Source organism: Cibotium barometz, chromosome 59 (genome assembly GCF_041138505.1).
Source record: "Cibotium barometz isolate CiBa-2024 chromosome 59, ASM4113850v1, whole genome shotgun sequence".
Taxonomy (NCBI): Eukaryota; Viridiplantae; Streptophyta; class Polypodiopsida; order Cyatheales; family Cibotiaceae; genus Cibotium; species Cibotium barometz.
Window position 1 is genome coordinate 14,685,652 of NC_141104.1, and position 21,096 is coordinate 14,706,747.

Below are 21,096 nucleotides of genomic sequence, written 5' to 3' on the forward strand. Positions count from 1 at the left end.
GAGGTTCTTTGTCCCGAATACTACGAGACATCAGAGCATAAGTTACCTGTTCAGTTTCCTCTGACTGACGAACACAAGAACTACCAACATCAGTACTGGAAAGTTCCTGCCAGCTGCTGCCATCTACTGGCAAGCTATCCACCATTTGGTCTCGGAAAGCCTGCACCTGCAGCGTATCCACACTTAAGTGTCCATTACCAGACTGCCACTCATCACAAATCTGAGGACCTGGGAGAGAGAGTGCTGGAAGCTTGTAAACTCCATTCTCCACTTCGCCTTCCCAAACCACCTGGCCTGTTGCTTTGTCCCGGAGAGCAACAAAATGCTCATCAAACTCCACCCGTACGCCAGTCTTGCAAACCTGATGCACTGACAACAGATGAAAACCAAGTGCCGGAACATACAACACCTGGGAGGAATGCTTCCCTCCTCTGCCATCGGGAACTATCTCCATCCTGCCCTCACTGTGAACTGGGATAGTGGATGTATCCCCAGTAAGAATGTGACCAGAAAGCCTGCAGAGATCCTGTAAACCGGAACGGGAAGGAGTCATGTGCCTGGAAGCACCACTATCGAGAATCCACTCTCGAGTATCCGTTGCGGAGAGTCCTCCAACCTCCTCCCTGCCTGAACAAAATGAAACATCGGTGTCCACCACCTCCAGTGCACAAAAGCCGGAGTCTTCATGATTGCTGCTGAGGAATCTTCACCCTTCTCGGTCTTCCGCTTGGGACACTGCCTCCAATAGTGGCCTTTCTCGCCACAATCATTACAGGTCCTCTCTGCCTTTAGTTTCTCGCGGTCAGTAACGGACTTCTTCTCAGAAGACTTCTCCGACGAAGCCTTCCCTTTGCCCGTGTTACGGCCTTTCGACCGTTGGCCAGTTAAGGCCTCCGAACCTCCACCTTGAGGAGGGTTCGTGAATCGTTCCTCCTGGTCCAGGACCATAGGCACAAGCTCCTCCCACGTGATGGTGCTGAGCCTGCCACTGGTAATCAAAGACGAGTAAAATGTTGAGTACGAAGAGGGCAAGTGTGACAGCAACGTTGTGGCAAGTGTGACAGCAACGTTGTGGCCATGTCCTCAGACAATATCTCCTTCCCAGCCTGCAACTTGTTAATATGCTCCCCCATCGTCGACAACTTTGCAGGGTTCATAACCCGCATCTGTACTTCCAAGGAAATCCTCTTCATGGGCGATACCCTGTTGTAAAGAGAGGCCAAATGCTGCCATATACCTCTGGCCAGCGTCATATGCTTTACATGATTGATTACCTGCGGTGTGCAGTTGAGAAAGATAAACGAACGGTCCCTGGCGTTGACACGATCCCACATTTGTGTCTGAGCCTCCCGGTCCTTCCGGATCGACGGTAACTCCCCTTCCTCTACTTCCGGCCATGGAACCCCAACAATGACGAAATCAACGAGGTCGTAAGACTCCAGAACAGATTCCATCATAACCTTCCATATGCCGTAGTTGCTCCCGTCCAACTGACGGTCCACCGCGAACGTGGGGAGTGTTGGGATCTTCACATGCCTCTCGGCCATCTCAAACAGATTTGCCATTGCGGGGATGTACTCTGAAAAGGGTGGGTGGATGGGAACAAAGAAGAACTAAAACCTGCAAGTGGCTGTCCAGCAAATCAGCCCGCCGTCCTCTTGCTTCTCCTCTTCCCGAACAGTCCAAAATAGTCCACCAATCAGCCACAAAACAGTCCCCCTCTTGCTCACACAAATCCCAAGAACTATCTAGAGCCTAGGGCTCTAATACCATGTCCGAATACGCAGCAGAGATGATGACCAGATCACAAGAGCAAAAACGCATGCAGAAAAAATACAGCACAAGAGAGAGAGAGATATAGGCGTGTAACTCTGCTCTATATACACAAGAAGATTCCGGGTATGATACACAAGTGGCAAGGGGGCTGGGGGCCTATTTATATGCCCCCACATCAACAGTCGGCCTGCTGTAGGGCAGCCCACGACTGTATCAACAGTCGGCCAGCAGCAAATGAGGCCCACGACTGCATACATCCAGTCGGCCAGCATCCAGAAGTCCACGACTGATGTCTGGGCAGTCGGCCAGCTACTGGTCCTCCAGCCGCCTCAGGGCTGCCTCCCAAGCCACAGAAAAAATGGAAAAAATAGGGGAAAAATGCGGAGAGTGGGGAAAAATGATAAAACACCTCATAAGGGCGGGCACACCCACAACAAAGGCCCTGGTGTATAAAACTGGACAGGAGATGACTTCTAACACCATCAACAATCCCATCCATAAACTTCTTGGTAAATTGCCTGCTTCCTTTGATTCTTTTAAGGATAATATATTTATTTCCATGATCCTCTCCGCTCTTTTGAGGAAGTCGTGAGTTATCTCCACGACAAGTGCATGCTTCGTGGAAAAGGCAAGTCGGAGTCTGCTTTTGTTGCCTCTGACAAGGGCAAAGGCAAAGGTGGAAAAGGGACCTCCAACAACAACAACAACAACAACCAAGGCAAAGGCAAGGGTAAACAGGATTCAAAGGAGTCCAAGGACGAAAGCAATGAATGTGATTATTGTGGCAAGACAGGACATACTGAGGCTCGTTGCTTTGCTTGTCGTGATGACTCTCGGGCAGCCAAAGCCAAGTATAAAGCCTAGGATGCTTCCAAAGCATATGACAAGGACAACACCAAAGACAAGAGCAAGGACAAAGTTTCAGAGGAGGGATCTGCCAAAGTTGCATACATGGCAGTCACAGATTCATCTACTTCTTCACAGGATTCACTCCTTGTGATCATAGCGATAACTTCTCCAGAAGAGGTCAGTGACACACCTGAAGCGGTGGAATGGGTTGGTGACAGTGGTGCTTCTGTCCACATGACCAATCAAGCCCATATCTTGGAGGACAACCAGACTCTCTCTTCTTCAGTTCGTATTGGCGACAACTCTTCACTGCCTGTCACCGGTGTTGGTAATGTTTCTTTGGGTTCCTCTGCCACCTTACGTGATGTTTTACATGTTCCACGGATTTTCAAAAATCTATTTTTAGTGTACAAAGTTTCTCAGAAGGGACTTGGTGTGTACTTTGATGATGAGGTCATTGAAGTGAAGAACAAAGAGGCACAGCTCTTAGCTTAAACTAAAAGTGATCATAGAGTTAGGAAGCACTCTTCAATAGCTTCTTAACAACCCAAAGATCATTCAATTTAGAATTTGGAAGCTTTTTCAACTTGCAAACTTACTTAACTATGGGTATTAAGGGCCGTCCAACCAAGCTCAAATGCAACAAAGGTCACAAGATGAGGGTGCTAGTGTGCAAATGGTTGACAAAGAGCAAGACATCATGCACGATAGCAAATGAGCACACTTATAGTGATGGTGTCAATGCAAGGGTTCAAGTGAACATAACTGCACATGATGCCATCCACAATGGAATGCGAATGATGATGATGATGATGTTGACCATGATGGATGGTTTTGTGCAAGAGCCCATCTATTTATTTCACAATATTTCCTAATGTTATTTTTCTCTTTCTAACCCTAATATGTACTGGAGGTGCATATGTGCACATGGAAAGATGCCAATAAATTTGTGCACACATCAACTTGGTCAAATAACTTAAATTTTTTATTTTACTGTGATTCATAGGTTTTTCTTATTTACATGTACACCTTCTCTCTTTGGGGTGATCGACAAGAAGACTCTCTCTGTTGTTGCCAATGGAGTCCATGGTGGGGGTCTCTACAAGTTCTCCAATTTTTCTTCCCAGATCTCACACTGACTCACATATTCATTAGCTTTTCTCCCCCTTGATGGCTTTGGTTTCTGAGGCAGATACTTCTTTGTGGCATTCTCGCTTTGGTCATGTACCCATTGCTGCCTTACAGACGTTCCATTCTCAGCAGGTTGTCAGCGGACTATCTCAGCTCAGGTCTCTTTCACACATTTGCTCATCCTGCATGATGGGCAAGCATCATCGAGATGCGTTTCCAGAGGAGGCTACTCATTGAGCAACCCGAAGACTGGAGCTTATACATGCAGATCTTGTTGGACCTATGGAGGTTGAGTCTCTTGAAGGGGCTAAATATTTTCTTCTTGTGGATGATTTCACTCGCAAAGTCTGGGTATGTTTTCTGGTTTGCAAGTCAGATGCTTTTGCCAGTTTAAGGACTTGGATTGCGATGGTGGAAAATCAGTCCAGGGATACAATTTCATTTCTCCAGATTGATAATGGTGGCGAGTTTATACCATTTGATAACTTCCTTGTGTCGAAGGGCATTCATCGTCAGACCACAGTTCCTTACACTCAGCAGAATGGAGTTGTGGAACGGAAGAACTCGACCGTAAAAGAGATGGCTCATTCTTTGTTGCATCATGTAGGTCTCCCTCTTGCTTTTTGGGGTGAAGCTGTGGCTACCTTAGTTTATCTCATTAACCGCTCTGTCACAAAAGCGGCTGTATTTGTGTGTCTCCTTATTGCTGGTCGGCCAACATAGGGCTGTCGGCCAATTCAGCATGGACAAAAAATACCCAATAAATAACATTAAATGCTATTAACTGCTACGCATGGAAAAATATGTTTTTTATAATGTTGTCCGATGTGTTATGGCCTGGCTGACTGGAGTATTATACCCCACACGTTGTCGGCCTGCAGCAGCAGATGCTGGCCGACTAGTTATAGACCAACTCCCATGTTGGTTGGTTGGTCATTGAGGTTGTCCAGGGCTAAGCTTAGCCCTTGGACATGCCAAATAAGACCATGGACATACCTAAAGACTTCTACATGCCTACAAATGCTTGACCTAATGCTAAGGCTGACTTTTACATGCACTAACTGACACATTCTCCAAGTGGGTTAAGAGGACTGACAACTGACTGACCTCTACCTACACTCCAGATAGGGGGAACATGTCCGAGAGACAGTCCAGCGCACCCTTACTGACTTCTTTAGAGCAGCAGCGACCCTGCGCACCGTTGACCACGAGTCGACTGGGCCCACACAGTCACCTCTAGGAGTCACCCTGGACAGAGCTGGAGAGCTATGTAGAGCATGGCATCCACAACCCGCTGGGCCGCGGCCCCAGCCGAGACATTATGAGAGGATACAGGTGATATTGGCACGACATCATGTCGCACGACCTTGGCGCTTCAGCCTGTCTATGTTGGATCGACCTATACGAGACATTATGGGATGAGTCTATCTCAGCTGCTTCCCATAGCCTACCATTTTTCCAGTTCCACACTTTATCAGATATGTCTTTTTCTGGCAGTTGTATCAGGCCACTAGTTCCTCTTTGGCCACATGTTATAGCTAGTTGTTTTTCAATTTATGCTTTTCATTTTCTACTCAGGACATTTAGTTTCCTTGAGTTTTGGATGTATTGGTACTTTTGTCTCATAGGCCACTTTGGCTTCTTGTAGACGTTAATATATCTTTCTTTCTTTCTTTCTTTCTTTCTCTCTCTCTCTTTTGCTGCCTCAACTTGGGGGGAGAGGAGATTGGACAATTGAAGTCTTCAACAAAAAAACTGTGGCAATTGCACGAAACGGGGGGGGGGGGGGGGGGGGGGTGTTTATCCACTCTACTTCTCAACTTGTGGACCTCGTCTTTGGAGTCTCCGATGGTGAGGGCTTGTCATCTCGAACAGCTCCCTAGTGATTTTGTCTCTTGGCTGTGTCCAGAAAGAGGCGCGAGCATGTTACCTAAACTCCACCCTTTTCTTCTCAATCGATCGGAATTCTGCATTTACATCCAATACTGCTATATTGCTTTAATCATGTAAGCATAATGATAGGCTGTATATCCATCATATCTCAACCTGTAAACAGGGTACCTAACCCTCGTAGACCTGTGTATGCATGGATCACTGCTAGGTGTCCTCAAAACAGATTCGGTTCTCCTTACACCAAGAGTAACCACAGACGGAATGCCAAGCTCCTTATCAAGGCTCTGCTTAGAGCCGCTAGAGTCACCATCCACGTATGAGTGACTTGCTGATAGATTGTGCACAAAAGTTTTTTCTTTCTTTTCGTGCCCTTTGCGTGATACGTGTGTACCTACATCTGTCCTCAACCTACCTGACCATGGACTAACATTGGATCCACTCTTAGAGGACTCTCCAGGTCCACTAAGCACTTGTGATTGTTGCTCTACATGTGGTGTAGCATCAACACTTCTTACATCTGCATCTTCTGTTGCCTTCACCGCTGGTGTATACTAGCTACTCATCTCATCAGACATCATCTCTACTTACTCGCATCTCACGAGTGGTAGGGTTATAACAGCTATAACCTTTCTGCTCCATAGCATAACCAATAAAAATGCATTTCTCTGTCTTTGGATCATGATCACCATGAAACTCGTTTCACGTTTCGGTGTTGAAATGTTTCGTACGCATCGCTGAAACCATTTTGTTTCATGTGGAACAAAAAGTTGTGATTTTTTCTATGGTTTAGTCTCTCTCTATATTTTTAAGCCTCTCACTTTCCTTCTTTTAGATCGTTTCGACAGTGAAACGTTTCGTGGTGACCTTGCTTTGGATCCAACTTTGTTCTTACTTCATCAGGAACATGCACATATTCAATACACCCAAACACTTTCAAGTGAGATACGTCCGGTCTTATGCTTGCAAACTTTTGTTCAGGCATCATACCATGAATAGTTGCAATGGGTGTCCTATTCGTAATGTACACAACAGTTGTTACTTCTTCTATCCAAAAATAATGTGGCATATTCTTTTTAATCTCTGAAAGTGAACATATAACTCACTTTTCTTCTTCCTGAAGTAAACCCACACTTTCCTAGTGTGGTCATCAATGAATGTAACATAATACTTGCAATCTGTAATTGTTGTAGTCTTGGCCGATCCCCATACATCTGAATGTATAACATCTAATGGCCTTGCACTGACATGCTTTTCATGTGGGAAAGTATGTTTGGCTTGTTTACCAAGCTGGCATGTTTCACATACTTTATGCATGCCATCAACCTTAAACTTTGACAAACCTGCAACAATATTTTGGGCTTGCATAGACTTCAGTCGCTGTATATTCACATGACCAATGTACTTGTGCCATATGTCAATATCTGCAATGACACCTATTCCATGCGCAAACATGGCTGCCTACCTAAACAAGAAGGGAAAGAGATGATGATGCTCTTGCTTGTGTATTGCTTCCTTGCTTGCTCGTTCTTGCCTCTTGTTTGCCTCCTTAGCTCTTACACGAACCTGGCTCTGATACCATAAAGAGAATTCGAGCGAGGGAGAGAGCTTGAGTTCCTTGCAAGAAAAACATAAGAGAGTACAAGACAAGAAAGATGGATGGTTGAATTTTCCTCTATCTTCTTCTCTTGTCTACAACCATATAACTAAAAGATAAGAGTACATACATAAAAGGAAAGTACTCTCCTCCAATAATGTACAAATGGTCAGTTCATAGTGTGAACTTGACTATTTGAGCTGGCGTTATAACTATGCTATAACTCTAGTCCTCCAAAGTGGCTGTCACATAGCTTGTCATCCACCACTGGTTGCATATCAACCATAATCTCACCAACCATGCTAGTGGCTTAAGTGTGGAAGCTATCACCTAGGTCGGTCATCAATGTCTGCTGTCGCACTAGTTGAGCTCAATATCTCAACATGTAGTGTGTGAACTACCTCTTATGGATGGATAAGCATGCATTAAATAAGGTTCAAATGGTTTGGTATGAGAAAAGCCTATAAAACTAAGCCTTAAGGCTTGTACTTCATTTTAATCATCAATAAAACTATGAGCATTGAGTAATGCAAACACTCTCTCTTAAACCTTTGTTCTCTCTATTCTCTCTCCATGGCTTTTCCTCCTGTTCTGGATCGCGCCACTGCCTCTGTTCGTTTGCGCCGCCCATAGCACGACCTTATGATAAGGTGCCAGGGTTGAGCCTATTGGGCGGACTAGGGGGGGGGGGGGGGCGCGCTAAACCGCCCACCAGTCGAGTGGCGCTAGGCTCTATAAGCCCTTGTCAGGTCATTTCCATTTTTCGTCCACCAACGGTGTTTTTTCGCTTGTCTGTCATCATCAACCTTTGGCTCGCGCCTTCCACTGCATGCTCGCAGATCTCTCTTATCCTTCTTCGTAGCCACCGCGCCGGCTTGCGTAGTCCCTTCACCCATCCGCCGACCTGTCCCTTCGTGAATGCTACACGAGAGTCACCTTACTGCTCCCCCACTGTCTCTGAAACCGGCCTTCAGAAATCTGACGGGCGGTGAAACAAACACTCGCACACAAAACACTTCATCACCCATGGGGACCTGGAAAAAGAAACTAACAGGGGGAGCTAGAGCGCTCTTGCAAATAGTACAAGGACACCGATATTCCCCAAAACGCAGTGGCGCCCCTTGTAGTATTTCTTTACTTGAACAAAAGGGGGGGGGGGGGCGCTAAGCCGCCCACCAGTCCAGTGGCGCTAGGCTCTATAAGCCCTTGTCAGGTCATTTCCATTTTTTGTCCACCAACGGTGTTTTTTCGCTTGTCTGTCATCAACCTCTGGCTCGCGCCTTCCACTGCGTGCTCGCAGATCTCTCTTATCCTTCTTCGTAGCCACCGCGCCGGCCTGCGTAGTCCCTTCACCCATCCGCCGACCTGTCCCTTCGTGAATGCTACACGAGAGTCACCTTACTGCTCCCCCACTGTCTCTGAAACCGGCCTTCAAAAATCTGACGGGCGGTGAAACAAACACTCGCACACAAAACACTTTATCACCCATGGGGACCTGGAAAAAGAAACAAACAGGGGGAGCTAGAGCGCTCTTGCAAATAGTACAAGGACACCGATTGGCCCCAAAACGCAGTGGCGCCCCTTGCGGTATTTCTTTACTTGAACAAAATTTGAGTACAAAGTACAACTCGTCGAATCCTTTTCCAATAGGATCTCTTTTAGCTTTTCACCCAGGACTTTTCCAAAAAGAACTCTCATTATTACAGCAAAGCCTTCCATAGAGAAGGCACACCCGTACGACACCTCCCTGCTTGAAAAGGTCTTCTCCATCTCTATCATGGATCCCACAACCCTTTCCCAAACAGCAGTAGGGCTGTACCAAACCACATGTCCTTCCTATAGTCACAGCTTGCATGTAACCTCGAGAAAACTAGAACTTGTTCACATGAATCCAGAGACATGTTTTCCACATGAAACCAATGACCTGTATCTGATAAACCGTAGACCTGTATCCATAAACCATAGGCCTGTTTCCTCGATACCAAAGTCCTGTTTCCATGACAGATAAACCCACATATGCACCATCCAATCACGGTGCCAATAACCTAGAGAGAGAAAGATAGGGGACGTGTCAAGCCATCCCTGAATACACATAAGTCCAAGATGAAGAGCAACACACATCTCTTCCAAGAACATTATCCTGTGCATCTTAACTTGATCCTCTATCTCAATCTCGTAAACAAGGCCAGCAATCCATGCACCAGGTCTTGTAAACCACACACGGAGTCGAACAGATGCAACACACAAAAACACGGACGCCCATAGCACAGAGGTGTGCCCAACAGCAGCCCATGCGTGCTTCTGCGACAACCTGGATGCGACTCTTGCAAAACTTGCGTAGCCACACAAGCCGGCCCACGTGGCAGCATGGCGTACGGTTCTGGTGCCCGCCTGGCTGTAGTTCACATTCGCAATCCAATGCAGCCCCTTTGGCGCTCGCAGCCCACCTGGCTGTTTCCATACGTGAAGCAGTCTTGCTGCTCGCAGCCCGCCTGACGCCCGCCTGACTGCCTCAGTACATGCAGCAGCCTGACGTCCACCTGGTTGCAGCCCATGTGCGCAGCAGTGCCTGATCACCCGTACAGCCGCCTGGTTGCTGGTTGTTTGCAGCCCGTATGTTGGGTGTTGGACTCACACACTCACACACACAAACCTGCACATTAGGGTTAGGTGCAGGGTAGAGAAGCTCACACGCAGAAATGAGAGAGAGAGAGAGAGAGAGAGAGAGCCAAAAGTGTGGTATACACAAAATGCAAGTCAACTCTTGCATGTGTGTCACATCCATATAATATAGAAGTACAAAATATTATATGTTAAGTGTCCTTTCACACTTGATGTCCAAGGGGAAAAACCACATGGAAAAAAGTGTCCTTGGTTAAGCCCTGTTCACACATAGCACTACCATAAGTAAGCATATGCCTACAAATCCCCCCTGTAGTGGAAGTGTGAACCTGTACAAGGTAGCAGATCACTCTCTGTATGAGAGTAAGCCCAAAGCTTTGCGGAAAGCTTCAAACTTTTCTTGAGGTAAAGCCTTTGTGAATAGATCTGCAACATTATCCTGTGTAAGGTAGTAAGATAAACTGATCTCCCCTGCATGTAGCCTCTCTCTGACATAGTGATAATGAATCTCTATGTGCTTGGTACGTGCATGAAATACTGGATTTCGTGCCACGGCCATAGCACTCTGGCCATCAGTGAGAATGGTGGTGGGTGTCTGCTGACACTCACGAAGATCAGCCAATAGTCTCCTCAACCATACACAATCTACTATAGCTGTAAAGACTGCCCTGTACTCAGCCTCACAAGTAGATGTAGCAACAGTGGGTTGCTTTTTACTCAACCAAGATATGCATGAACTGCCAAGAAAAAAACAATTCCCAATGGTGGATTGCCTGGTATCATAATCACCAGCCCAATCTGAATCACTGTATGCATAAAGCTGTAAGCTGCCCCCCCCGGGATAGAACAAACCAAGATCCAGGGTACCCTTAAGATAACGAAAGATGCGTTTGACTACTTGCCAATGCTTTGTGCCTGGGCTGTGCATGAATTTGCTCAACAAAGACACCCCAAAAGATATGTCTGGCCATGTTACACAAGTAAATGAGGCATCCTACTGCCTGGCTGTAAATGCCGGCCTCAAAAGGCTCTCCAATATCATGCATAGTAAGCCGTACACCTGGTTCTACCGGAGTAGAAATGGGCTTACATTCATCCATGTGAAACCTTTTTAGCAAACTTTTTATGTACTTAGTTTGCTGCATAACAATGCCATCATCTGTATGCATAAACTGCATGCCGAGATAGTAGTGTAAAGGCCCCAAATCTGACATATCAAATTCAGCTTTCAAATCAGCTTTGAAATCTGAAATTTGTGCTTTGCTTGTACCTGTAATGAGCATGTCATCTACATACAAGATGACTATGAGAATATCGGCATCGGTTTTCTTCACATACAATGTGCTTTCAGCTGGACTATTCTCATAACCTTGGCTGGTTAGATGAGCATGTATCTTATCATACCAAGCTCTTGGAGCTTGCTTTAACCCATACAATGCTTTGTGCAACCTGCATACTTTATGTTCCTCACCAGGAACTACAAAACCAATGGGCTGATTTACATATACTTCCTCCTGTAAATCCCCATTTAAGAATGCAGTTTTGATATCCAATTGATGCACTTTCCATCCTTTATGGGCAGCCAATGCAATCACTGATCTTATTGTGGTCATTCTCGAAGTAGGAGCAAAAGTCTCTTCATAATCTATCCTTTTTCTGGGAATAGCCTTTAGCCAAAGTCTTGCTTTGTACCTGTCAATAGTACCATTAGACTTTCTTTTAACTTTGTACACCCACTTTGTTCCAATTACATGCTTGCCTTTAGGCAATTCCACAAGATCCCATGTATTGTTCTTCATTATAGAAGAAATTTCAGCTTGCAACCAATGCTCATTCTCATGTGCTTCTTCATAAGAAGAAGGCTCTTCTGAATCAAAGAGACCACCCATTGCGAATGCAGACTCCCCACGATGGACATTCAAAGCATGGCTGGAACTAGCCCTTGTTCTACCTGTGAGTGGAGCTGCAAGTTTGCTTTCTTGCAAAGTTTTCAGCAACCATCTTGGCACTGACTTGGCTGTGTCTATGGTTGTTTGCTCTTCCCTGACAAGATCTTCCACTTCTTCCATAGAAGGGGGCTGAATGGCTGGCTGGTCCACATGTTCTACATGTGGATTTTCTTGTGTAGGGGCTGGCTGATCTGAATCCCCCCTAATTGCAATGGGTAAAAGTCCATCAAACATGTCCTGTATGCCTGTATCATTGCTTTTATACAAGCTGTACATGGGCTGTTCTGAATTTTCAGCAAATACCACATCTCTATTGACAAAAATCCTTCGTGTAGTTGGATTATAAAGACGGTATCCTTTGCTCTCATTGCTGTAGCCCACAAAAATGCATTTAATTGCTTTGTCATCTAGCTTTGTTCGGAGTTGTTCTGGCACATGTGCATATGCCAAACACCCAAATGTACGCATATAATCCACTGCTGGCTTTCGGCTATACCAAGCCTCAAATGGTGTTATGGTTTTCAAAGCTTTTGTTGGACACCTGTTCAACACATGAGCTGCACACATTATAGCTTCCATCCAAAATTTGTGAGGCAACTTTTGTGCTTTCACCATGCATCTTGCCATCTCCATGACAGATCTATTTTTCCTTTCAGCTACACCATTCTGTTGCGGTGTATAAGGCACAGTACATTGGTGTTTGATGCCCTTTTGAAGTATATAATTTTTGAATGTATTTGACATGTATTCTCCACCTCTATCTGAGCGGAGTGTTTGGACTTTACATGCACACATATTTTCAGCCATTGCTACAAAGTGTCGAAAGCATGTAAACACATCTGCTTTCGCTTTCAAAGGGTAAGCCCAAGCAAACCTGGAGTAGTCATCAATGAATGTGACGAAGTAAAGATGCCCCCCTATGGATGGTGTCCGCATTGGACCACATACATCACTATGTATGAGCTGTAATTTACTTTCAGCTCTACCAGCTCCATCTTTGGGGAATGGTTTTCGTTGCATCTTTCCCAAAATACACCCCTCACATACATGTCTTGGTGGAGACTCAAGAGGCGGCATATTATCAACCATATGATGCTTCTGCAAAAGCATCAAACTCTGAAAATTTACATGCCCAAAACGAGCATGCCATAGCTCTGCATCATGCATAGCAGGAGTGTGGGCAGCCACTGTATTTGCATCATAAGTGCGCTTGTCATAGCTGTCCAGCTTATACAAGCCTTTGTATCGTGTCCCAGAAGTGACTATTTCATAACCCTTTGATGGGTCTTTTACCAAACACTTCCCATCTTCAAATTCAACCTTTAAACCTTGGTCGTTTATGGCTGAGACGGAGAGCAGATTTTTCTTTATCCCTGGAACATACAATACATTTTTCATACATATATTGGCACCATTGGCTGCAATAAGTATGACATTACCAATTCCCTTTACTGGATATGTGGTATGATCTGCACATGATACAGTGCGGCCATTTGAAGCATAAACCAAGTGCTAAAATACATCTTTGCATGAAGTGATGTGGCTCGAAGCACCACTATCAAAATACCATGATGCATGCTATCTGTCAGATGCAATATAAGACATATGAGTGTCTGAAGCACTTGGTGTGTCACTAGTGCATGTGACCAAAAAAGTGTACTCTTCTTGGATTACATTAGCTGATTGCTGTGCTTTGTTATCCGAAGAGTCTCTTATGGCAGTAGTGACATTTGCCCTTCTTTTTGGGCTTGTTTGCATCCCCTTTGTCAGACTTTTCACCACTAGAAGAGGGTTGTCCATGACCAGCCTTGCTAGACTGTTGTCCCCTATGCTTAAAGCTCTTTGCTTTACCCTTATCCTTGGCTGTAAATGCCTTTTCTCCACCACGGTTGCTCGATAAGTTTGCTCTTGTTTGCTCTTTCTGCAAGAGTAAACCCACGAGCTCTTCAAAAGTGACGGGATCACCACCTCCTCTCATTGAGGGGTTGAGAGAGGTATGAAAGCCCAAGTAGGAAGGCGGTAAAGAATGAAGAGTGTTGGTGACCATCTGTCTGTCTGGGATAACCTCATCAATGTTGAGCAATTGTTCCTGCAAATCTTTCACTTTAGTGAGATGATCTGCCATGGAGTCACCCTCATCCATAGAAAGAAAACGCATGGAGGCTGGGCGGAGGTGGTGGGCTCCCCACTAGTGCCGCCCGTCTCTGGCGGCCAGAGGGCGGAGCAGTGACGGAATCCGACGGACGGAAAACGCAGGCGACGGAATCCGATGGACGGAAAAACGCAAGCGACGGAAATTCACAGCCTGTCGACGGAATTTCGTAGGTTTTCTTTAGCAGCAGAATATTAGGGCCAGCTCCCAGCTCTGATACCAAATGTTGGGTGTTGGACTCACACACTCACACACACAAACCTGCACATTAGGGTTAGGTGCAGGGTAGAGAAGCTCACACACAGAAATGAGAGAGAGAGAGAGAGCCAAAAGTGTGGTATCCACAAAATGCAAGTCAACTCTTGCATGTGTGCCACATCCATATAATATAGAAGTACAAAATATTATATGTTAAGTGTCCTTTCACACTTGATGTCCAAGGGGAAAAACCACATGGGAAAAAGTGCCCTTGGTTAAGCCCTGTTCACACATAGCACTACCATAAGTAAGCATATGCCTACACCGTACACATAGCACAACTAGTGTCCTTTCGCTGGCTGCAACCCGCCTGGCACCCACAGTTCACAGCCTGTCTGCTTGTACCACATGACGACCACACATCAACTCCACGTGGTGACCTGCCCTCTTCAGCTCCGTCACCCTTCGCCTTATAAAGAGGCGATCTGCTTTTCTCAAAAACGCCAAAAGCAACAAAACGCATGCTTATAAATATAATAATATTTTAAGCCTTAAAAGGTTTATTAAACCTTACAAACTTTAAAAATCCTTTTGTCCCCTTTCACACTTGGGTTGGCCACACTTATGAATTTCCTTTTCATATCCAACTGATGCATGTTCACACTGTCCATCCCATGCCCGTGCCCGTGCCCACCTGCTTTTTGTCCAGAGGGAAAAACACAGGGTCGTAACATACCCCCCTCTTGAAAAATAGCAAGCATCCTCGATTGCACTCAATGACACAGTAAGCATCCAAAAGATTCTCCATATGACCAAAGCAATGTCCCTCCAGTGCATCTAGGTGATGAAACAATCATTCTGAAAAGTAAGGCCACACTATCACATCGAAGTGACAAACAACTCTTGCTTGTTCCTCCTGAACATGCAACAAAAGTCTAAAACCAAGTGGAAACACGTAACCTGTGTTAGCCAAAAAACAAAACCATGCATTATTCTACATATGACAAACATATGCATGACACATATACGCATTCGCAAACAATATGCTCCTCAAGATGCTCTACCTACTCCAAAATAACAGTCTCAAGGTTGCTCGCAAGCCTTACACCCATGGATATCCACGATTGGAGGTACAACATGAGCATATGAAAGCACTCAATGCATCCAAACAGTACATCCACTAAGTACTTCCAACATATGTCTCATGGCTATCCCGTAGCAGTCACACTCAGTGATGCATCCATGAACATAATAAAGTACTTGATGTATCATACCAATATACATGCATCACACCACTCGCTCCAGAGTATTACCCAATGTATTCTCAATGGGTACCAGGATCCAATGGCACCAGAATACAATAATACCTCAAAAAGTGTGTGCACAAATAGAGTTCATTCCATATATGAACCAAACCAACTCTAGGACTGCTCGCAAGACTTATGCCCTTCATAGAGTCTCGAATGTTAGCTCAGGTTGTTGCAGACTTTGAACTAAACCAAACCATGCCATTCCAAAGGAAACCAACTCCAGAAATAGCATCATCTCATGTGACTACTACACAATATCATAGAAGTCCCATAAGCAGATGTACTGTCAGTCTCAGTACCTCGGGTGAATACAAAGATGTCACCAAGCGACTCCTAGATGACAAACTAAGCCTGTCTATAACAAGGGAGCGGAGGTGCTACCCCCCTCTTGAGCATCAGGCAATGCTCCAGACCCATGCTCTACTGAACGTGAATGAGCCGTCGCAAGAGTCGGCTCCAACTCAAAGGCATCAAGATAAAGCTGCAACACCTGAGGTGAATCTGCTAAGTCACCGTCCTCCATCCACTTCGCATCCATCAGTGAATAGTTCTTGAAACTTCACAAGATAGCGACGGGAAACTTTACCTTGTACCTTTCTTTCCTTGTGTGCCAGTATTTGCTCGGGAATAAGAACCTCATCAAGTTCCTCCACTTCCATCTGAGCCTCATCTAATACATCCACAGGCACCCAAAACCTGCTTGTACTCCACCCAAGTGGTAAGCACAAGTCCCTGATGAAGCATAGTAGATCACCACTGCTAAACATAGAAAGAAGCTGCCTTCCGAACCCCATGAAGCCTCTGTGAAAATACCACTGGTGACAAAGTGTCAAAAGCCATAGTCTTCAACCCATCTCTTGCACCATAACACTTCAACTACTTTCTTGTTCCTGGCTAACTACTTCCTGTCCTTGGTGTCTTTTCTCTTGAGCTTCATCTTTAGCTTTTGCTCTTCACCTCATATGGGCAAAGACTCATAATCCTGCACTATCTCCTGTACTTCCTTTTCACCTTCCACATGTTGAAGCTTTTGATGTGACAACCACGGGCTCGCCTCCTTGAGAAAGTCGACGATATCCCAGCGTGGAACCATGAAACCCTTTAGAAAACTGACGGGCGGTGAAACAAACACTCACACACAAAACACTTCATCGTCCATGGGGACTTGGAAAAAGAAACAAACAGGGGGAGCTAGAGCGCTCCTGCAAATAGTATAAGCACACCGATTGGTCCCAAAACGCAGTGGCGCTCCTTGCGGTATTTCTTTACTTGAACAAAATTTGAGTACAAAGTACAACTCGTCGAATCCTTTTCCAATAGAATCCCTTTTAGCTTTTCACCCAGGACTTTTCCAAAAAGAACTCTCGTTATTACAGCAAAGCCTTCCATAGAGAAGGCACACCTGTACGACACCTCCGTGCTTGAAAAGGTCTTCTCCATCTCTATCATGGATCCCACAACCCTTTCCCAAACAATAGCAGAGTTGTACCAAACCACATGTCCTTCCTATAGTCACAGCCTGCATGTAACCTCGAGAAAACTAGAACCTGTTCACATGAATCTAGAGACATGTTTTCCACATGAAACCAAAGACCTGCATCTGATAAACCATAGACCTGTATCCATAAACCATAGGCCTGTTTCCTTGATACCAAAGTCATGTTTCCTCTCGAAAACCAATGTCATGTTTCCATGACAGATAAACTCACATATACACCATCCAATCACGGTGCCAAAAACCTAGAGAGAGAGAGAAAGATAGAGGACGTGTCAAGCGATCCCTGAATACACGTAAGTCCAAGATGAAGAGCAACACACATCTCTTCCAAGAACATCATCCTGTGCGTACAGTCGCCTGGTCGCTGGTTGTTTGCAGCCCGTACACACAGCACGACTGGCGTCCTTTCGCTGGCTGCAACCCACGTGGCGCCCACAGCTGTTCACAGCCCGCCTGCTTGTACCACATGACGACCACACGTCAACTCCACGCGGCGACCTGCCCTCTTCAGCTCCGCAACCCTTCACCTTATAAAGAGGCGATCTGCTTTTCTCAAAAACGCCAAAAGCAACAAAATGCATGCTTAAAAATCCTTTTTGTCCCCTTTCACACTTGGGTTGGCCACACTTATGAATTTCCTTTTCATATCCAACTAATGCCTGTTCACACTGTCCATCCCGTGCCCATGCCCGTGCACACCTGCTTGTTGTCTAGAGGGAAAAACACAGGGTCGTAACAGTCTCCGTTACTGTGTGTGTGTCCGTCACTCTCCTACTCTTTGTCTACCATCAATGTCTACATTCCTCGACTTCCCTCAGCTCCTTTTACTATGCAGTCTTCACCTCACAGAATCTGTTGAGCTTCTCTTGTGTTATCACTAGTAGCATTTAATTTTTGATTGCCCACCGAATCTATCTTGCTTCATTATTATGGCGCTTTCGACATTTGCCGTGTCCTCGTCACTGGTTGAAAAGTTTTGGCAGCGGTCTCCCCACTTGGTAGACAAAGATGCAGCTGCTCCTAATGTAGGAGGAGCTATGGGAGGTCGTCTCTGAGGAAGAAAAAGATCTTGAAACCTTGGGCCCTGAACTAAAGCTCTGGCAACAACATAACCAAAGGGCCATCACAGTCATAGGCCTCGAACTTGGAGACTCACTAGTGCATCATATTGATTTCAAGTCCACAACCAAACAAATCTGGTCTAAGCTGGAAGGTATTTTCAGCAACAAAATCACAAACTCTAAAGTCTTTTTAAAGCTAAAATTTTATGATCTGAAAATGAATGACAGTGAAGAGTTGAGTGACCACTTCGCCAAGTTCGAGTGAATAGCCCAACAACTTGTCAGCCTCAAGTGGGAACCTGAGGACGAAGACAAAGTGGTTGTGCTCATCAAGAGCATGCGAGGAATAATAGGGTTTGAGGACACCTTGGAAATCTTGCGTGTAGCAACTACAAGGTTTGAAGATCTAGTGGCCTTGCTCCTTGAGAAGGATAGAAGAAACAAAGAATCTTGAGCAAGCCATCAATAGTACTGACTACAACAAAGCCGTTGTGGGAGCACAAAATTGGAAGAATAACAAGAGGATGCAACGTAGATACTACAAAAGAATGGGGCACAAGGAATCCAATTGCTTGAAAAAGAGCAAGAAAAGCATCATGCTAATCTCATAGCTAACGATGAGGAGGTGCCAGTCGAAGATGAAGAAATAACTGTTGCAACAGCCCAAGCCTCCCTCAATGAGGAAGACTATGATTGGACATTCTAGCTATCTCTATGTATGTAAGCATCAATAAGGATTCTCTGCATGGATAGTCTCCCTAAAATTTGATTGTACTTCTGTTTGTGTGTGCCTTTAGTTATAAGAAGCTTTATATTATCCTTATCCCAGTTAGGAGCCAAAGGGGCTACCCTAGTTGCATTATGTGATTGGAGGGCTATCATGACATGGATGATGGGAGGTGTGCATGATGAGTCGGCTCTGACAAACCATGTGATGGGGTTAGAAGGTAGTATCTCTCTTTTGTGTTGGGTCTTACCTCCTTTGCTCCAAAGAGGTCACTGTTAGGTTATTTTGGAGCTTATATGTGTAACCATGTGTGAACAGCCCCTTAAAAGGTTAAGTTTGTAGTTGAGTGTGAACCACCTCTTATGGGTGGATAAGCATGCATTGGATAAGGGTCAAATGGTTTGGTATGACAAAAGCCTATAAAACTAAGGCTTGTACTCCATTTTAATCATCAATCAAACTATGAGCATTGAATGGTGCAAACACTCTCTCTCTCTCTCTCTCTCTCTCTCTCTCTCTCTTAAACCTTTGTTCTCTCTTCCATGGCTCCCCGTCTAACACATGTAGCATACTTCTCTAAATGCAATGTCCTTAGTTCTCTTTAAGATTTGACATGGTTATAATTAGGCCCCATTAGACCCGTCTCTAACAATGACATATTAGGACTGCATTTAATTAGCTTTGTTTTTTACCGTGTGGAATTGAGAATGTGGTACATTACATTACTTTACTTTGTACAGCCAGGGTGATATTAAAGTCAAGTTTTTTAGTTTTGGAAGGAACCTCAAGATATATTGCATGTGGATGTTGGTTTGTGTTGAAGGGGACATGGATTGTTACAATGAAAGACGTGTGTCAAAACTAGGTAGGTTTCTGTGAAACTCCACTTGCCGATTCCACTCAGCTGAATCATGTACAATTTTTTTTGTTCACAGGTCCCAATAGATGGGGAGGGTCACACAATGGTCTACCCTCGTGTGGTGTCAATGCAGTCAGGTGATTTTATTGTCGTACAGGATGAGGAATTGGAATGCCCTTTTGCAGTTGAGCAGCAACATCAGAGGTAAGCATGGTCTATATGGAAACGTTAGCTCTGTTTATGTAATCATCTGCCTTAGTTACGTAATGACCAACTTCTACCTGTCCACATTATGATTATCTTCTACTCGTATGCGTTGACATAGGGTGTAGACCTGGGCATGTTTTGGGCTTTGTCAAGAATCAGCATGTCTTCGATCTTGACGTTTGCCGTGTCTTTGGCATTTGCATGGATGAGATTCTGCATTGTACTGGGACCTCAATCAATCATGTTTTTGACAGGATGGCGAGCTCAAGGTTGATGTCAGTGAAATCTGATGGGAGATTTTCAAGCAAGATTTCGGAAGGCGATGCCATAGGGTCAGTGGTGACACTGCTCAGATCTGCTTCACCACTGAGACGTGCACAGCAACAGGACAAAGACAATGTGCTGCTTTTACACCAGCACAAGAAGACAGTTACTCATGCTTTGAAGGAGCTTGAACTGTACATAGAATTCAGGGAGTTATTTCACAAGTAACGTGGACAGGTGTACATACTGGTACTGATCAACTTAAGCAAGACATTGAATGCGAGGTATGGAAAAGGTTCATATCTCTGCAAAGGGTTGACACAGCAATCACATAAAGTTATACTATATAGTGCAAGGAGATGACTGGATATTTTGGGTTCCACTCCTAAACTTGTTAATATTATGAAAGAACGAACACCACAAAAGGTAGCTAACTTTGGCGATCTGTACATTCTTGGGGGTTTGAGGTCTTTGTTGCGTCCCTGTCATCATAGCAAGGAGATTCTTCTGATTCCCTGCTCATAAAAGAGCTTATACAGTGGATGGGGTTTGTCCCCTGGGTTTTGAGGTAATGAAACATATAGTTTTGATGAAGATGTTTGCTCTTGTTGTGGTCAACAAACGCATCTCTCTCTCTCTCTCTCTCTCTCTCTCTCTCATTTTTCATGATGAAAAATAGGAGTTACACAGGCAAGAAACATATACCCAGCAAGTCAATAGGGTCCCAAGACACACAAGTCATCTTCAAAGATAGGAAATCAAAAGATTTTTTGACATGAAAAACGAGGGGATATTCATGACCAGGAGATATTCACGTTTGTGAATAACTCAAGTTTTTCACGCACAAAAAAATTGACTCAAGGACAACAAAAAGCATACATAGGATGACTGAATATGACATGGAGATTCATGATCTAACCTCAAATTAATAAAAATCGAAAGATTTTTGGACGTGAAAAACCAAGAGAATTATCTTGTTCGTTGATTAACTCGAGTTTTTCATGCC

At 44.8% G+C, this 21,096-nt stretch overlaps 1 protein-coding gene across 5 annotated transcripts in view; it reads left to right on the top strand.

The window, feature by feature from the left end:
- Window positions 1–20,684, top strand: part of LOC147605514 (autophagy-related protein 13b-like) — a 32,428-nt gene extending 11,744 nt beyond the window's left edge. For all 5 annotated transcript variants that reach the window (XM_086793238.1, XM_086793240.1, XM_086793239.1 and 2 more), the window contains 2 exons: window positions 19,696–19,823; window positions 20,081–20,684. In XM_086793238.1, the coding sequence (XP_086649364.1) occupies window positions 19,696–19,823; window positions 20,081–20,318 (366 nt within the window). In that variant the 3' untranslated portion in view covers window positions 20,319–20,684. The remainder of the gene's footprint in view (window positions 1–19,695; window positions 19,824–20,080) is intronic.
- The last annotated feature ends 412 nt before the right edge of the window (window positions 20,685–21,096 follow it).